We start from the raw sequence: 19,757 nt of genomic DNA, 5'->3' as shown, positions 1-19,757 counted from the left end.
ACATATTCAAAAACTGTTTTTGTTTTATCAGTTGCATTCACCAACAACTGATTCTACAAGACAATGGCAGCACTGAATTTATTTAACTACACGTTCCTAATAAACCTTTATGTTATATCAGCTTCCATTGTTGTATACTTTATACGATAAATAGTAATTTATTTATACCTATATATTGCTAGTAACTTTCAATATTAATCCAAATAACTTGCCTAGCTTAAAACACAAAAGTGGTTCAAGGAATATAAGTGCTAGAGTGAAAATTAAGATTTATCTAAATTCAAATATAATTGAACTAAAGACAGAAACATCAATCTCCAAAACCTTTTACTATATACAACATCATCGGGGAGCTCCCTCTGATTAATACCTAGGATTTAGGAAGTAACAAACAATGCTAGTGAGCATTCTTCCCTTTTAAAGAAGAGAAGTGTCTGAATCCATGTGCATGCTTCCCTGTAGCAGAGGCAGAACAAGAGGAATTCGATTCGGTAAGCATATAACCGGGCTTGCTTGACCCTATTGAAGAGTTCACAGAAAAGCAGCCTTCAGTGTCTGAAAGACACGGTGTGGAACGACAGTTAGGCGATGAAAACTCGACATTCACTTCTTGAATCTCGGAAGGAACACTACATCTAGATGCCTCAGCCTGTTCAATTTCATTCGAGTTACTGGACACATTAGAATTCGACCAGCCGGGACTTGGTTTAACCAACATGTCATTCGTTTGAAGCCTTTTACCGAGATGATATATAGGTATCTCAATCTGAGGGCACAGAGCTTGCAGGTGCCTACCAAGAGTATACAAAGTCTCTTGACATTCTGCCAGCTTTTTCTCTGCTGCTGCTAGCTCCATATCCTGATGCCATGAACATATCAAAGATAAATTCAAAGGAATTGGTAGCATCAAAGCAACGGTGTTTCTGAGAATAAGGACACGTCATGTCCACATTGTTTAATGTTGAGTAATGTGAATATTTGAGATAAAAAGCAAATCAATCATAATATTTCAAAAATGTGCTGCAAGTTGCAATCAAACTTCAAGTTAGGAGAGTATGAGTATTACTATTTATTGATGTAGAAAAGAATGCATATTGACTTTGACTGCAGGTACTTTGACATGTACATACCTTCCCAGTAGTCATGCCATTATCTGCTCCCAAATTGGATCCACAAACTAAGCACTTGTCCCTTCATGTGAAAAAGACGATGGAAGTTCAACTCAAGATAGTTTACACACAATAGAAACTACATGCTAAACTTACAGGGGAATTACTGTATTACATTACTCATTAGATTGCATGTAATTTTTTACTGGATTAAGGTTCAAGGGATCAGAATTAACCTTTGCATTTTCTCTTCAATGGCTCTGTGCCTCACCAAGGCATCATCATTACATTTCTTTTGCTCCACAAGGTCATTCTTTAGCTCCTCTATATTTTCTTGCAGAATCTTATTTTGAGCTTCTAAATATTCTGCATGCATTTGAAGTGACTTATAGGATTCTGTCATACACTTCAGCTGAATCTCAGTCAAGTTGTATGATTTATGAGATGAAGCCAATTGTTCTTTCAGTTCAGCAAGAAGCTGCTCCTTTTCCTGGAACATCAGCTTTGTTTCCTTGAGATCTTGCATGTGTTCAGCATGTTTGGATGCCTTGTCATTTTTCTCTGGAATATAATCAGTCTCTTCAACTTTAGAAGCTTTATCTGATTGTTTATCTGTTCCATCAGAGTCACTAACTTTGCTAGTGATGCCAAGAGTTACATTGCTATTGTCCGATAAACATGCCATTTTCTCCACTTCCAGAAAGTCATTCATCAGTTCTATGATAGTTTCACCCTTTTCTTTCTCAAATTTACCAACACTTGTAACTCTCTTGATTTCAGAAAGGTCACAAGTTGAGGCTGCACTTGACTCGACAGGACTTTCTGGCTCCTCATGCCCGTCATCGGAGATAGAAGCGAGGCTTGGTATTTTGTTGGAAATTCTATTTGATGAGTTTCCAAAATTGATTGCCAAATTTGATTTTTCAGCAACGTTTTCTAAATGAAAAAACCGTATCTCTGCTTCTAAGGTCTTTAGTCTGCCAACTGTTTTGGCATATAAGTTTCTTGAAGCCTGCAATTCAGCATTACTTGTGGCCAAAGCTTCTTTCAATGTCTTTGTTTCTTCTTCCAATGCCTCCAACTTTTTGGCAAGAAACTCAGATTCTTGCATGCCATCAGCTTTTAAACAAGTTTTCCTATGGTAGGGTGTGCTGATAACTTGTTGCGGAATCCCCACTTCTACCTTCATTTGAGCCAATGCGGCCAGTCCAGGTAACTTCCTTCGCAGCAGACCACGGAGTCTTTGGCATTCAGTTTCTATCTTGGCAATGTTCCTAACATCCTCTGCATGTTTTTTGCTTGCCACTTCTGCTGATCTCATAATCATATTCTTCTCTTCGTTTCGGATATCCAGCTCCTTGGAAATCACATGTAACTCATACTTCAGTGAAGCTATTTCCTTTTCACATGACTGAACATTCTTCTTTAGAAACTCTACTTCAGCCTCAGCTTCAGATTTTTCTTCTTTCAGTCTCGCTATTTTATTCGAACTGTCTTGCAGGGATCTAAGAAGAGCAGCATTTTCACTAGCCTCACGACGAAGTCCTTGCTCCAATTTATCTATTTTCACTTCAAACTCTGACTTAACTTTTTCCCACTGCTGGGATTTCATAAGGATCAAGTCTTGCAGTTTATGCTCACTATCTTCCTTAACAGTTCTTATCTCCTTCATGCATTCTTTTAGAGCACCATCCAAGTGAGATGCTCTATCCTCAACAGCAAGCTTTGAGATAGTGACAGATTCAAGTTGACATCTTAATGAAGCTACTTCAGCATCAGCTTTTTCCCACCCTAAAATGCATAGAATGTTGAATAAATCCTTTTTATTATAAAATGAATGGTTTTTAGTCGTTTCAACCGCTAAAGCTGAAAATTTTATATTTATTAAAAATTATTACCTGAGACCGCTTCCTCGGCAACTGTTGCATGCTGTTTAACTAAATTATCTTTGCTATTTAATTCTGAATAAGCTGTTGTTAGCTTGTCTTCCAAAGCCTTTACTTGATCCTCCAATGCACACATATGTGTGTATGACTCCATTGATATTTGAACATAGTTCTTATTCTTGCCACTGTCCTGCTTTAAAAAAAAAAGGGGACAAACACTGTAAAAACATGTTCATATTATGGATGATAAGCCAATTAGCTAGTGTCTACTTATGAAATAAAAGTGAATGACCTCATCTTCAAGATTTGCCACAGAAGACAATGTAAAACTAACAGGTTCTGCTTCAGAACCTGGCTTCTCAGCAATTTTAGATTTGTCAGATGATTTTTTCTTCCAGAGCCAGCCCCGCCGGTCCATCTCAGATTTCCAACCTGACTCACAACATGCTCAAATTGAGTGCTAACGCATATTGTATGCATGAATGAACTTAAGTCATTACCTATTTCACATTTTACTATCATAAAATCTAATCAAACCAAAGAAAGTAGCAATAGTTAAACTGTATAATATAAATTCTTGTCACTACTACAGATTATAAATCTTTTACAATAACTAAATTTATCTAACCATTTTTTCATAGTTAACGTCAACGAGGTCACAGTAGAATGGCAGAGTGCCATAATGGTCATGGCAACTCCTATTAGAAAAAAAAAAAAGAAAAAAAGACCTAATTTGATAAATGCATGTGATAAATGTATCAGCGACTGATTCTATGGTTAGATCACATGAGAGATAACCAAACTGATGCTTCAAATGATATAAAAATTACTCAAAAATCTTGTAATATAAAAATTTCATAAAATAAAATTTCGTTCCAACTTATTGAAAACATGGCAAGGAGAAATGAATAGAGAATAAGAATGTAATAGTAGGACTTACTACGGAAGAATTTAATAGAGTAGAAGAGAGAGTGTAGCTTGAGTAATGTTATGGAGGGGGGGGGGGGGTCGGATTTTAATGGCTGGCTGATTTTTGCTTCTTCAAAGTGTGAAAAAGAGAAGAGGAGCGTGAAATGGTCCCTGTTTGAAACGCTCCTGCGGCTCCACCTCACTACAAAAACAAATTTTCAAAACTAACTAAACAACAAAGCTCCACTATATTACAAACAAAAAGCTCCACTACATTACAAACAAAAAGCAATTTCGTATTTCAATGGTACAAAATATTCTTTTGTTTTTATTTTTTCCCCTTATTTCACTTTGTCGTTTTGTTTCTTTTCCTTCGTTCATTGGTGTCGTTTATGCGGCTTGAAACAGTGGAATTGGAATTGGAGCATTGCATGTATGATCCCAATTCCCCGTCCTTGTAGCTGGCTGTTACATGCGAACAAAGTTGAAAACCTAAAACAAATTAACGGCAGGACCAAAAGGAAACAAAAAGAAACAAATTTAATGAGGGCAAACAATAATGTTTAACTTCTTTTTGGACTTTCCAGTCAAGTAGATATTTCCAATTCTCCAACAACAACAACAGATATGTAATGTATTATTTACGCATATGATTAGGCTTACTTTAATTTTTGGGCTTGAGTCTAGCCCAATAACATTTCAATAAACCTATTGGGCTACACCAACCCATTTAACAGTTTTGGACTTTATAGTTAAAAGGCAAAAGGCCTACTAGGTCAAGTACAAAAACCACACAAGAAACCCTAATTTACCTTCACTGCCACCTTCCTTAGCCGCAGATATAGAGAGTGAGAGAGAGAGGAGAGAGATTCTCCGTCATGGGTAGAGTCATCCGAGCACAGCGTAAGGGTGCCGGGTCCGTCTTCAAGTCCCACACCCATCACCGCAAGGGCGCCGCCAGGTTCCGCAGCCTCGACTTCGGCGAGCGCAACGGTTACCTCAAGGGTGTGGTGACAGACATCATCCACGACCCCGGCCGCGGTGCCCCACTCGCCAAGGTCACTTTCCGCCACCCTTTCAGGTACAAGAAGCAGACGGAACTGTTCGTGGCCGCTGAAGGTATCTACACCGGTCAGTTCATCTACTGCGGGAAGAAGGCCACACTCGTGGTCGGAAATGTTTTGCCACTCAGATCCATCCCTGAAGGAGCTGTCATTTGCAACGTTGAGCACCACGTTGGTGACCGCGGTGTCTTCGCTAGGGCATCTGGTGATTACGCCATTGTTATCAGCCACAACCCCGATAACGACACTTCTAGGTATTCGTTCTCAACCACCATTCGATATATAATTGTGATTCTACGTTATTTTTCTGGTTCTAGGTATTAACTATAAGATCATTTTATAATTTGTTTTTAGCTATATCTCAAAACCAGTGATTGTTTGTTTACTTTGGAAATGCTTGTATAAATGTTAAAATTTCTAAGTTAAACCCTGATGATGCTAACATATTTATTTGTTGTGTTACCTTTGCTTTTTAGCATAGTTATTTGAATGGTAGAAATGGATTTTGGTGTATCTGAGTTGTAGCATTAATCGACTATTCGACTTGTTAATTGGAGGCTGAGTTAAATCATGGTCCATTAGAAGTAGTTATATGTGTTTTTCATTTTTGTTTGTAGGATCAAGCTCCCATCTGGTTCAAAGAAGATTGTGCCAAGTGGATGCAGGGCCATGATTGGACAAGTTGCGGGTGGTGGAAGAACTGAGAAGCCACTCCTCAAGGCTGGTAATGCTTACCACAAATTCAGGGTCAAGAGGAACTGCTGGCCCAAGGTTCGTGGTGTTGCTATGAATCCAGTTGAGCATCCCCATGGAGGAGGTAACCATCAACACATTGGTCATGCCAGTACTGTTAGGCGTGATGCTCCACCCGGCCAAAAGGTTGGTCTCATTGCTGCAAGGAGGACCGGTCGTCTTAGGGGTCAAGCTGCCGCAACTGCTGCTAAGGCTGATAAGACCACTTGAAGATATTTTTAGGACTTTCTTTGATTGCAAGTTTCCAATTTTGTTTCTTTCATAGTTTATGTTGAACTGTTTGGGCGCTATTTTGAGAACCATTTCCCCCATAAATATGAAGCTTTTGATTGACATTATTTTATTTTTGTTTGAGAGATATTCATTCGTGTTTGTTGTTTTTAGTTTTTACCATGCGATTTCAGTTGGATGTTAAATCTTAAATTACATGTCACTTGATATCCACATGTTAAATTGTTGGCTGCTTTGCTTACTTGATATGTTAGAGATTGGTTATTTTTAATATCCAACCTAATACAAGCATGTATATTATGGCATGGACTTGCTTAAAGTTTAGGGATATTCTGAGTTTTACCCTTATTAAATGCATTATTGTGTTTAGAAACATATCAGTTGGGATTAAAGTGAAAAGGCTACCCAATATGATAGGAATTGTAGTCGGTCTGGAGAAGAAATTTGTTCTCACTTGACTCTTTTGCTTCCAGAAAAAATAATCAAACACATTAAATTGGTTTTCGTCTCTAGCATTTGCGAAAAAAAGGGGATGCCCAATAGTATGTGCTAGTCTAGTTATGGGTGTCAATATGTTAAACCAAAGACTTCTTATTAAAGACGAAAGATCTTTAGTTATTAATTGATAATTAATTTTATTTTTACATAAAAACTAATTTTATTTTAAATTATCATTAAGTTATATAATAATATTGTATTTTTTTAGTAATTTACAGGTTAAAAACTAGTAGGGGTAAAGTTAAATTTAAATAAAAATCTCAACTTAGAGTTAGAATTAATCCAAATTTTATCCTATCCATTGTCACTTGTAAGTGTAGTCATCCTCCCATGTAATCAATTGTTAATGATAAAGACCATTGGTGTTTAATTGTTGCAAGTGTGCTGCAGAACTCGTACAACAAGTTTTGAATAAAAAATATTGAGCAACTATGAACCAATAACCGAATTAGTGAATATTCTTCAATCTACATTTTTTTATTTATTAAAAAAGTTCAACATATTTAAATATCTTACTGCTAACCCTATATTTTTCAGAATTTATATCTTCTAAATTTTGAATTTCACTTTAAAGAGTAAAGTATGATTTTTTATCATTTATTTCATAGTTGAGACTAAGAGAAAATATAAAAAAGAAACCATTCAAAAGTGAGAGATCACACTTTATCCTCTACAATAAAAATTCAAAATTTAAAAAATCCAAATTCATATTTTTCGTACTAAACTAGAAAAGTAAACCGTACCAAGTGTGGAGAATTGATTTAGTTATGTAAATTGACGAGTTAATACTCAATTTGACTTCTGAAATTTGTAGTTGTAATTTGTATTAGTCTTTAAGCTGATTTTTGTTAACGACGTATTGATTTGATACATTAATTTGTTGTGATTTAGATTTTTCGCTCAGGTTCTATGTGATCGAGACCTATTAGAAATTTTAGAACCTGTTCCAGAGTTCCAAAATTTTCAAATTGAACTTGTTATTGTTATTTTCTTGAGAATGTTAGGAGAGGAGTCCAAATCTTAACAAATTAATGTACAAAATCAACATATCATTAGAATTAGTTCAGAAACTAAGACAAGTTATTATTGTAAATTTTAGGGAACAATTCGAATTCAATCTCAAATTTTAATTGTCAAATTGAATATTAACTTGTAAATCGACAATATTTATAATATATTTGCACAATAATACTAAATGAAATTATCTTTAATATGGCTAGTGTTTTTCCTTAATCATCTACTTAAATATTCAACTGATAACATAGTAAATTTATTTTTTAGAGTGTTATGTATTTTATTCAAAAATGTATTTTCATTCTTTCTCTTTTAGTAAAATGTAAATTATTCTTTTTCTTCTAATCGATAACATTGCCATTCATATTTTCATAATAATATTATTATTTTTATAATTTATACAAATATCTAATACAGAAAAATAATGCGTGAAATGACATTATCAAAAATAAAATAATAATATCATTATTTAAAATTCAACTTGCTCGCTTTAAATTAAAAATAATTTTACAAAAAAATATAAAATATATATTGAAATACATCAAGATCAGTCATTAGAATTAAATAAAATTTAATTTTAACGTATTTTGAGTGTAAAATAATTTAGGTAGCGTTTGTTTGTAGAGACACGACAGAATAGGACACTGAGACAAAGACAATAGGACAGAGACATTAAAAATTATGTTTTGTGTATCGTGTTTGGATACGATGGATAGGACACTAATATAATGTCTAGTATTATGTTTGGATACACATGGACAAGACTAAAATATTATATAAAATGACTAAAATAGCCATGTGATTCCAAATTTTTTAGTATAAATTAATTTAGTAAATAATGAGAGTACGTAAGAGTACAGACAGTGGGAACTTGAAAAAAATATTTGAAGCAGTCAAAAATTTTAATAAAAAATTATATAATAATATTTATATTAAAATAAAATTTATAAATATAATTATTTTTTTAAATTTATTATTAATATGTAGGAATACATATGGTTAATATTAACTAAAAAAAATCTGAGTTTGATTAATAAAAAATTTCATTTAGGTTAATAAGCCAAATTAATTTTAAATACAAAATCAGTTTTAAAAAAAGAATCCATTTTTAAATGGAAAAAAATTAATTTTTGCACATAAAAACCTATTTTTATTTAGAAAATTAATTTTTTTTATCTAAAATTTTATTTTTCTTTTCAAAAAATTAATTTTTCTTTAAATTATATAAAATCAATTACAATTTATAAATTATTTTTTAGCATTTTAAAATATCAATTTTACCTTTATAATATTTATCTTTTAAAAGTTTTGAGACTAATTATTTTTGTTATTATTTTTATTACAAATCAAATAATATAATATAAGGTTAAAATGTTGTTGAAGTAAGAATGATAAGAAAAAATATATAAATATTAAAATAAAACTATTAAATATATATTAAAATATAAAATATATACTGAGTTAAAATATATAAATATTAGTGATTGATTTTAGTGATTAATTTTAGAAAGTAAATAACATTCTTGCTATCTTAATACTTTTAAGAGTTTAGAGGCAGACATATTTTGGTAAAAAAAGTTAAAAATCTCTAGATCCATTGGATCAATAGATGTGGACCGCACGATGGAGTTGTAACGAACGTCACAGATGCTCACAATGAACAGGCATCTTCGATTGGGGAACACATTATCTCTTCCTCACTACTTTCCTTTTCGTGAAGCCCCAACCAACCACTCTATAAATAGCTGAAGCTTCCGCACTCGCGATTCTGATTCGGAGCCCTTTCACTCACACATCTCTTCTCACTCTCTCTGGAATTCCGGCGAAGATAGAGTCCGATCGGAAGAGGAAGAAGTCTCCGGTGGTGCCGGCGGAGCAGAAGGAGAAGCATAAGCAGCATCTGAAGAAGGCGAAGAAGATGTCGTCGTCTAGCAACAGGCACGGTGGTGATGGAGGTGAGGTTAGGGCATCGCACATACTGGTGAAGCACCAAGGTTCGAGGCGCAAGGCGTCGTGGAAGGATCCAGAAGGCCAGGTCATCAAAAACACCACCAGAGACAGCGCCGTCTCTCAGCTAAAGGCCTTCCGTGACGACATCGTTTCTGGCAAAGCCAAGTTTGAGGACATCGCCTCTCGCTTCTCCGATTGCAGCTCTGCCAAGCGCGGCGGCGATCTCGGTCAGTCCCTCTCTTCTTCATATAATTCCAAATTTAACCGGGAAAATATCTATTTATTTAGTAGAGGAAATGAAAAGCGTTGTTAACATTTCCTATTATGTTTAGATCTTGCTTGAGTAATTAGGTATCATTATAAATTGTCCTTGTTCACCCTGCAATTTGTTATTTGTTATCAACTTATCACGATAATAAGTAAGTATAATTGAGTTTACGAAGTGAGATTGTTTATCGTAATCATATTAGGGATTAGCTCTAAGATGGATGGATAATTGGATACCATAAGAATGTGTGGTCTCAGACGAGGGAATCGTTCCTCTCAAAATAAAGATATAGACTAGAATGAATGCTTCTATCAATAGAGCTTTCACGTCTGCGTATAGAATCGCTCATGTTTTTGCCCCTTCCATTCCGTTCTTACTATATCATGGGCAGTTGGCTTGGAATCCATGTGATGGTTCGAGAATGGTTGCAAATATTCTTCGATTCCATCTTCGGCCTTGTGTTAGAAATGTCCCGCGGACTGAGTTAGTGGTCGAGTCATTTTTGGTAACTGACACCCGTCGCATTAGTCTCAATTCATATGTTACCATTCTAGTGAAGGTTGGAAAATTACATAAGAGATAGGAAAGTTCCACACGCTGAAGACGCTAAATGGTAGAGCACAGCTTTCCCAGGCTAAGGTTGAGAGGAATGAGGCAAATCGCTTGCTTACTTGAGTTCTGAAAGCACCGATTTCCTGATCTCGGAAAATAGTTTTTTCTCAGTCTCTTCTTATTCGGGGAGCAGAGCACGTTCAACGAGATTGCAATATGAATTTCTTCTTTGTAGTAGTTATGACTTTTTTTTTCTAGTTCTAGTCCAAAAATTTCTTTTAACAAATAATCTTACCAAAGATTTCCGGCTGTAAAGCCTCTTTCCCTTGGGGGGGAGTTTTCTAGTCTTAGCTGTTTTATTACCTTATTTAATGTTCTATGAACCGTGGATGCTCCTATTTTGCTCCCTTAATTTTTGCCTTAATGCTTGCTCTTGATTTGCGGGGTCTTTAGCATCCAGTGGTACCCGAAGCCTTCCCCTGTGAGAATTGAATCCCTTCTGATCTTGAGCGTTTTATTTCGAGTACTCTTGCATACAGCGGGCTCTGGCATTCCATTGTATGAATTTTTTGCCATGTGTGGTTAGTGGTTACTACTGAGAAACCTTAAAGTCAGCTCAAAATGTCATGCCATTGGTCTAACTATTTTGAATTTCGTAGCTGATTGTAACTAATTTGAAGTACTGTGCAAGAGGCATGGTTTACTTGTTTGATTGTTGATGTTTTAACGGAACCTCAGACTTAAACTTCTAAAGTTTTTCATTCACACGCATACAGAAGCTCACCTTTGTGTCTCTCTCCAGCGACTTTCATAAATGGAGAATTCTTCTTTTTTTAACTCTTTTATGTGTTGAATTTAGAATAAAATCAGTCTGATTTTCACCTGTCAAAGTAATATGTTCTATCTTCTCTCTACATGGGGCATATCGAACCTACCTAATGGAACAAAGCTAAGTTGTTATTGTTCTCTAATCTCTACAAAGTGTGATCATGATATGATTTCTTGTCATTGTACAGAACACAGACTAAAAGAGTTTATATATGACAACAGTGCAGTAGTTCTTTGGCTGTTAATTATGACTAACTGTCGATAAAACATATATTGCTAGAATTCAATTTACAAAGCCTGTGATTGAATAATCTTTGAATTGCGTAAATTTGTCAAGCATGTATTATGCGGTAGTTATTGTTACCTGTTTTCAATTTTTCATGATTGCATATCCCCATCCCTGACCATCTTTTATTTTCATGTTTTAGACTTGGATCCTTCTGTCAATATTTGCATTTGTATCTAATTTTGCAAATCTGAGAGAATCAATCGATTTCTTGGAAGCAGGTCCTTTTGGCCGTGGCCAGATGCAGAAGCCTTTTGAAGAAGCAACTTACGCTCTGAAAGTTGGTGAGATAAGCGACATAGTGGATACTGACAGTGGAGTTCACATAATCATGAGAACAGGTTGATTACTGCAGGACCATGGAGTAATTTTGTGTTGCTCCTCCTGCTTGGAGAGAACAGATTACATCTTTTTTTAGATTGGTGCGAGTATTGTTCATCTGGATTTTTCTTAACCGAATATTTTAGACATGGCATAACCGTGACCTTGGATGATTGATGCTTTATTGTTTTCTCTATAATTGGAAGTTGTATGCGTAACTTTGAATGGTTGAATGCTGACATATGACATTTGCACTCTCTTTTCCACGGCTAGAGCCCGGGAACTATATCTATTATGTACAAGTATAATATACTATAACAAAAATTCCCATTGCAATTTCAGCATGATTGAATGGATTTGAATATTAGGTTAAATTATTCTTGGTTTTTTTCTTTTCACACCAACTTTTTGCTGAGTTTATTAGGTTTTTATTTTTATTTCTTCAGAAAATGTTCAATTTGACAGAAGTAAAAGTACTGTTACCACACGTAACAAATGAATATGCAGTCAAATATGTATTTTCTAATTTCTTAACAAATGTAATATATTTATAAAATTTTTAGATTTTGAATGATATTTTTTAAAATAATACTACAAATTTTAAGTTTTTTTTATGAATTAAATTTAACTAATTTAAACAATAAAATTTAAAATAATAGTTATAATTAATTTTTATTTTGTTAGATTAATTTAGTTAGATTGGTTAACAAAAAAATTAAATGTATTGTATTATTCTATTTTTTTTATTACTTTCTTAGTAAGTGTCCTAATTATTCTTAGGTGAAAGAATAAGTATTTTTAGGTAGTTATTAAAATCATACCGGACCAGAAAATCGAATGAGATGGGCACCGATGGGGTTCGAACCTCCGCCTTCAGGAAAAAAGATGTCCTTCATGGACACTGAGCTATCACAAATAATTTATTTCTATTTAATTAATTTTAATTTTAGTTATAAACTCACCTATTTCAAAACTAATGATATTTTTATTTAACAATAATTATAAATTCACTTATTTTTTTAATTATATAATATTTATTAATATTTTTTAATAAATATTTGTAGTACATAATAGGATAATATATATAAACTAATTAATAAATTATTAAAATTTTAAAATAATAGTTATTTTAATATAAAACAAAATAAAAATATTTATAATAGAATAAAATTAACAAAATATTTATTGTTTATATTTTATATTATTTTAGAATAATTAAATATTTTTAAAATATTAATAAAAATATGTATTTTAAATTTTAATTTTAATTTTTTTTATTTTTTATTTTTTATTTATATAGGATTGAATTAATCAGTTTAACTAGTAACTCACCGATTAAACCAATAATCTAATAATTTAATAACCTAATTGATTCGATAATTAATTCAATTTTGATAACTATGATTTTTAGCCATATCTGTAACCGTAATCATCACAATTAGTTGCATAGAGTATTTTTTTTCTTCCTTTTTGTTAACCTCCGCGCGGGCGCACGTGCACGTAATGAAGTTAAAACTGCTGAATGCATTATGCATGGAATATCAACGCTTGCTATTTTGAAGTAACTTAAACCGTGAAGTCTCTGCTGGTTCAACAATAGATAGTTTAAATATGGTCAAAAGATTGACCAGTTATCTAATAGATGACACATAAAAAAAATTTTATTGATCATACATTTAAGAAAAATATTAAGTCTAGTAAGTGAGATAGATTATTGATGGTAAAAAAAGAAATGCAATGCAAAGAATTGTTTTTGTTTTTTGGACTTTGTAATGATTAGACCAAAAACGCTCCATGTTACTTCTCATTTAAAGAACAATAAAAAATCTAGGTCCAAAAAAAAAATTATGATAATAAAACAAAGAGATGGTTCACAAAAAAAAAGAGATATAAGATGATAAATTTATTTTTTTAAAATATTATATTTTTAAAATATACTCATTAATTACGCATTTTCATTCATTTAAGAGTAGTTTTATCTATTCATAATAAATTTAAATGTTACTAAGATTTATCTTTTATATTATTATATTATAATTATTTAAAAATAAGGAGATTAGAGTATATTAAAAAAGTATACCTTCATTGCTTTTTGTCATCAATTATTTTAGCTTTTTTCTTTTTGTTTTGTTTTATAATTTGTCCACTTTTAATTTTTTTTCCTCAACGTAGATATAGTTATTGGTCTTGAAAAATTATTTTAAAAACAAAGACATTAATATCTTAAATGTGTAGTATATACTCAATTTGTTCCTTTTACATAGTTTAATTTTTTTCGAAGTATTACCTAAAACTAAAAAAAAAATTATTCACATACAATTATTTTCATGTAAAATTGATAGTTAAAAGTTATTAGATAATAATTTATTCAAAATTTTAAATATATCAAAATTATCTAACAATTCTTAACTAATAATTTTATATGATAATACATATAAGTTTTCACTAACCAAAAATAATAAAAATGGGTTAGGATGTAGTAATTTTGGAAGTCTCTAGAAATGCTCCTTCACCATCAAATGATGTACCAATATTTAATTTGTATATAATGTAAACTCATAATCAAATCAAAAAAAAAAAAAAAATTTTCTACTCATCTATTGCACAAATAATTTAAAGATGTAAAATATTTTGAAACTAAAAATAATAAATATTTATTTATTTAAATAAATATTGATAAATTTAATATTTTATAAATATTATGTATTTTATTTAGTGTAACACATATTAGATGATTAATATTTTTTATTGTATTTATGTCCTCTTTTTCTGTTTTCCATAATTCGGCCCTTCTTGAGTAGTCCTCCACTCCCTCTCCTCCCCTAAAAGAATATAAAACTAAAATGATTAATTAAAAAGGAATAAATTAAGTATATATTACATATTTGAGATAGAAAAAGTAAAAAGTCTAGAAACCAACTCCATCGTAAACCAACTAAATCAATCTTCTTTTATTTTTAATTTTAAAATTTTAAAAATTAGAATACTGGAGGTTTTTTTTGTAACTAATCTATTTTTTAACTAGATAGTTCAAATTGGCTTTCTCTTAATTAATTTTTTAACAAAACCGCTTTGTGATATAATTTCATGTCTTTATTTTAAAACAATTATCCAAAACCAATAGCGGTACTTATGTTGGAAAAATATTGAAAGAAGACAAAATTATAAAACAAACCAAAAAAAATATGTTAAAATAATTGATAACAAAAATAATGAAAGTATATCTCTTTTAGTATAATCTAATCTATTTATTTTTAAAAAATTATCTAAATAATATAATAATATAAAAATAAATCTTAATAACATTTAAATTTATTATGAATAGATAAAGTTATTCTTAAATAAATAAAAATGCATAATTAATTAGTATGTAATTATATTAATTAATTTTTTAATATAAAATCACACTTTTTTGTATTTTTTATTTATAATTTTTCATAATATATATTTTACAAATATAAAATATTTAAATAAAATAAATTCATCATCATGTCTCTCTATTATTATTATTATTATTGTTTCTTATTGGTTTTTTAGACATTTTTTTGTTTTTCACGGTACTCCCTAGTTTGACGGGTCAATGACTAATTCGTTACAGTACTAAACTTTATTTAAGAATTCGTTGCTGGTTAATAGATTACTGTACAAGTTGAAATTCAAATCATCAACACTACTTTAAGCAAATTAGTAAGCTAATTTACTAGACTAACCCAACTTATTATTTTTTTAGATATTTTATTGTTCTTTAAGCAGGAATTTATAAGAATTTTTGTTTCTCTTTTGTTCATGATGCATAAATTTTTTGGTTTGTCACTTTTAGGTAATTAATTTTCAGTTTTTGTTCGATCACTACAAAGGCCCACAAGAAAAAATAAAACATTGCATTTTCCTTTTAGCCATGCTTAGCCATTGTTTGTTGAGCCACCAAAGACATCACCTAATTAAACCTCTCTGTAAAATATATATTGTTGGTTAAAGATGGAAGTATTCATTAGTAGCAAAATTGTGCTTAAAGCGTAATACGAAATCCGACTTATTTTGTCATGCGCATTGAGTTGTATTTCGAACTGTGAAGAACGACGGATAATTTTCTTTCAGTGGCGAAAAAAATCAGTGACATGATTGATCAATCACTTGGCTTGTTTTCTTTCTCATCCAACGGCTTTCATAAGTGCACCAGAGCTTGATGCCGCCTGGTAAATCCGACTCCTGACGCATGCATGGCAACATTATGAACAATGTTGGCACTGCTACCTTCTGGAGATCTAGATGTGGTTGATGTGCTATCGTAAAAATCGGTGTTCCAAAGCTTTCATTTCATGGATTCCACAGAGACAATAATAACGTTTGCTTTGGATTCTACAACGTTGCACGCAATAGACACTGTGGGGGGAGTTAAAAATTTGTTTGAGAGGACCAACATGAAAAATATAAGTTAAGAAGAGAAAAAAATTAAAAATTAAGAAGAAGCCAAACTAAAAAATTAGAGATTTATATATACAAATTATTAATTTTGGGGCATTGCCCGCTTCTCTCTCACGTGGTGTGGTGCAAAGCCTGATGTTAGAAGCCACTATCGCCAAAATAGACTCGTTTAGAGTTTTCTGTTATGAATTTTGAATTTTGTTGCATGCTTGTATACATTATTTTCATATTAGGAGCCACACTATAGAGATATTATAATTATTTTCTATAAAAAAAATATTAATTTAGATCGGTTCAAAATTTAGTTCATCGATATTTTAGTTAAATTAATTTGTCTAATCTAATTTTAACAAAAATAACACAATTTAATCAGTTATACATATTAGATTTTAATTATTAAAAAACATCTTAAAAAAAACGTTTTAAACGTCTTTATTTAAGTGACTTTCTTTCATATTTTATATCAACTTTAAATAATAAACATAAGAGTTTAATTTTGATGTACTGACATTGTAAAATGTTTTACACAGTCATGCAATCATAACTATTCTCTTGGATAACCGTTCATATGATGAATATAAAAAATAATTATTTTTATTAACATGACATTATATAATTGGATACACATATAAAAGAGTTTTACACTAACATCCATCAAAATTAAAATCTAAAAATATTATAACATGAATAAAATAGAGTAAAACTTTTATTTTTCTAAAAATTACCTAAGAAATCTTGAAGCTAGAATAAAATTTTATAAATATGATTTCTAAAATGTAAGTCCATGAGCCAATGTAGATTTTATAAAAGAAATTATATCAATAAAGAATTATTTAAGAGCACAATAATTACTTAAAAGTTATACCTATATATTAATCACTAATCAAAATATACAAGTATTTCTTTTTACAAATACATCTATACTGTATAATATATACTATATATAACGGAAATATGGAAAGAAGCACAACTTTATTTTCTAAAAATCCTTCGTCATATATAATTTATAAAAAAATATTTTTTTTATTAAAAATTAGAATACAATATTATTTTTATCTTTAATGCTTATTCTTAACATTTAAATTATCCTATTATTGATCTAGCGTTTTAAAATAACTCAATGTTATCTTATATTGTTGTCAACTCTATTAAAATTTTACTAAGGAAGTTGCACGTGTGGACGATTTTCTCCAACAATATTGAATCGATTTTGAAATATTAGGCACACAAATAAAATGATTTAAATATTAGAATCATGAGACTTATTTAAAATGTTAAAGATAAAAAAATATTTTTTATTCTTTTAAAAAGGACTAAAATAATAAAATATTTTTATAGGACTAATTAATAGTGTTTGATTGCATTAAAAGTAGAATGGGTTTCATTAAAAAAAAACTAAAATACCTTTTTAGTTCATTTTAAAATAACAAAGTATTCTATTAGGATTTATTTTAAAAATATTAAAATACCTCTTATAATTAAAGTTTTTAACTTTACTAATAAAAATAAGATAATTTAATTTTTTTAAAAAGACTAAAATATTCTTTTAGGATTAAAGTTTTTAATTGTATCAGAATAAAATTTTAAATTTGATTTCATAAAAACTAAAATATCTTTTAATTAATTTTAAAATTATTAAAATATCTTTTTGTAGTCAATTTTAAAAAAGAATAAAATATGCTTTTAGGTTAAGATAACACCTAACTCCTTAAAATTAAAATGTTTCTATACAAGAATATATTAAAAAAGATGCTTTAGTCTTTTGTAATATTACTCAAAAAGATATTTTAATCTTTTTTTATAGCTAGTTGATTAAAAGGACAAGTTAAAATATACTTTTAAATTTAATTAATATCTGGGGATGAAAGTATAAAAAGATATAAATGATTGGGTTTAAATATAATTTATTTACTTATTAATGATATGACATTAAATTTTCACATGTTTAATCTTGAATGATGCTAACAAAGAAAGATAATTTTAACCCTTAATTAGTTAGGATATGAAAGAAACCACCATTAATTAAAAAGGTACTTCAGTTTTTATAAAATCAAATTCAAAATTCTTATCTGTTACAATTAAAAAAATTTAATCCTAAAAAGGCACTTTAACTATTTAAAAAAAATTAAAATATATAATTTTTATTAATACAATTAAAAGTTTTAATTATAAGAGGGTATTTTAGTATTTTTAAATAAATTCTAAAAAGTTACTTTGTTATTTTTAAAATGAACTAAAAAGTCTTTTTAAATATCAAATTCATTATATTTCTAATACAATCAAATATTATTAGTTAGTCCTATAATGAATTTTTAAAAGAATAAAATATCATTTTTGTATTTAACATTTAGACTAAATTTTAAAGTTTTTTCTAATGTTTAATTCGTTATTTGTATACCTAGCATTTGAAAATTGGCTAAATGTTATCTTGACAAGGTGAACAAAAACGTTTGTGTGTACAACTCGGTTAGTAAAATTATAACAGAATTAACGACAAGAAAACATTGAGTCGATTTTAAAACATTAAGTATATAAATAGGACGATTTAAATATTAATGACAACTCCAACACTTGTTTCCGGTATTATGAACAAAAATAATATTTTACTCTTTATTTTTTTCAAAAATTGAACCCTAATTTTTTTAATTAAAGCTTGAATTCATAAAACTTTTTGAAAAAATATTTGTGTTTTTTAAAAATATAAACACTTCATTTCGTCTTTGATAAAATAAAAAAATAATGTGTTTGTAATTTAAAAAGTTGGAAATATTTTGAAAACACTTAACAAAAAAATTTTAAACTTTACTTACACTTATTAAAATTAAAAAATTTAATATAATTTTATTAATTAATATTTATTTTTTTTTATGTTTATATCCATTATAGTCTTTTCAAAATTTAAAAAACTATTGTACTAAATACAATTATTATTATTATTAAAAATTAATTTTAATTTAATTTTACCAAACATAAGTCCTGAAAAACTCTCTTTCAAAAAACATCTATGATAAACTACTAAAAAAGATAAAATTTTATCAAAGCAAACCTAAATTATAAGCTATTTGTCATATTGACTAATTCAATTTTTATTATTTTTAAACATTTAATAGATAAATAAATAAATCATATAATAGGTGCTATTTGCCTATTGGTACACTAGTGTAACATGATGTCATTTTCATCGAATGATGTTTTCAACTTTTCATTTACCATCTCCTTGTTAAAAAGTAGTTACCGGATTCATAGACTAGTTCAGTTGTTTTTTTTTTCTTTATTCACCGATCATTTTGAGAGTAAATAGCTAAGTTAGTACCTAATAAATTTTAGATTAAATATTTTAACTTTTTAACAATTTCTTATTACTAAAGCTTTTAATATAAATGAATAAATAAATTTTTAATAAATTTTATTATAAATCAGTTATATCTCAAAAAATATTATGATAGGACGAATTTTGATATTAATCCCCTTTAGGTTTATAAGTTAAAATTAAACTCTTATTCTCGTTCATTTTATATGGATAGATTCTTCAATTGATACAAGATTAAGGATTCAAAATCTCCAAAATTCTTAATTATCTGTTAAAATACATATCATTTTTCGGCATCAAATTATTTAGTCTTGTTCAATGCAAGAGATTAGTACTCTTTAAGAATTTTCATA

The 19,757-nt window shown here is 29.6% G+C and overlaps 3 protein-coding genes across 3 annotated transcripts; 2 read left to right on the top strand and 1 right to left on the bottom strand.

The window, feature by feature from the left end:
- Positions 1 to 234: 234 nt before the first annotated feature.
- On the bottom strand, positions 235 to 4,176 carry LOC112800801 (filament-like plant protein 5). The gene is made up of 6 exons (XM_025843199.3): positions 3,936 to 4,176; positions 3,288 to 3,427; positions 3,008 to 3,185; positions 1,346 to 2,900; positions 1,131 to 1,191; positions 235 to 859 (listed from the first exon to the last, which is right to left on the bottom strand). The coding sequence occupies exons 2-6, from the start codon at positions 3,411 to 3,413 to the stop codon at positions 398 to 400; spliced, it is 2,382 nt and encodes a 793-aa protein (XP_025698984.1). The 5' UTR covers positions 3,414 to 3,427; positions 3,936 to 4,176; the 3' UTR covers positions 235 to 397.
- Positions 4,177 to 4,531: 355 nt separating this feature from the next.
- On the top strand, positions 4,532 to 6,059 carry LOC112800802 (large ribosomal subunit protein uL2x). The gene is made up of 2 exons (XM_025843201.3): positions 4,532 to 5,222; positions 5,586 to 6,059. The coding sequence occupies exons 1-2, from the start codon at positions 4,783 to 4,785 to the stop codon at positions 5,929 to 5,931; spliced, it is 786 nt and encodes a 261-aa protein (XP_025698986.1). The 5' UTR covers positions 4,532 to 4,782; the 3' UTR covers positions 5,932 to 6,059.
- Positions 6,060 to 9,104: 3,045 nt separating this feature from the next.
- Positions 9,105 to 12,043, top strand: LOC112800800 (peptidyl-prolyl cis-trans isomerase Pin1). Its single transcript, XM_025843198.2, has 2 exons — positions 9,105 to 9,641; positions 11,570 to 12,043. Exons 1-2 carry the CDS (start codon positions 9,383 to 9,385, stop codon positions 11,692 to 11,694), a joined length of 384 nt encoding a protein of 127 aa, XP_025698983.1. The 5' UTR covers positions 9,105 to 9,382; the 3' UTR covers positions 11,695 to 12,043.
- Positions 12,044 to 19,757: the final 7,714 nt, after the last annotated feature.

This window comes from Arachis hypogaea, chromosome 5, assembly GCF_003086295.3.
Source record: "Arachis hypogaea cultivar Tifrunner chromosome 5, arahy.Tifrunner.gnm2.J5K5, whole genome shotgun sequence".
In the NCBI taxonomy this organism is placed as follows: Eukaryota; Viridiplantae; Streptophyta; class Magnoliopsida; order Fabales; family Fabaceae; genus Arachis; species Arachis hypogaea.
Note: the sequence above shows the minus strand (reverse complement) of the source record. Positions and strands in the feature narration are given on the sequence as shown.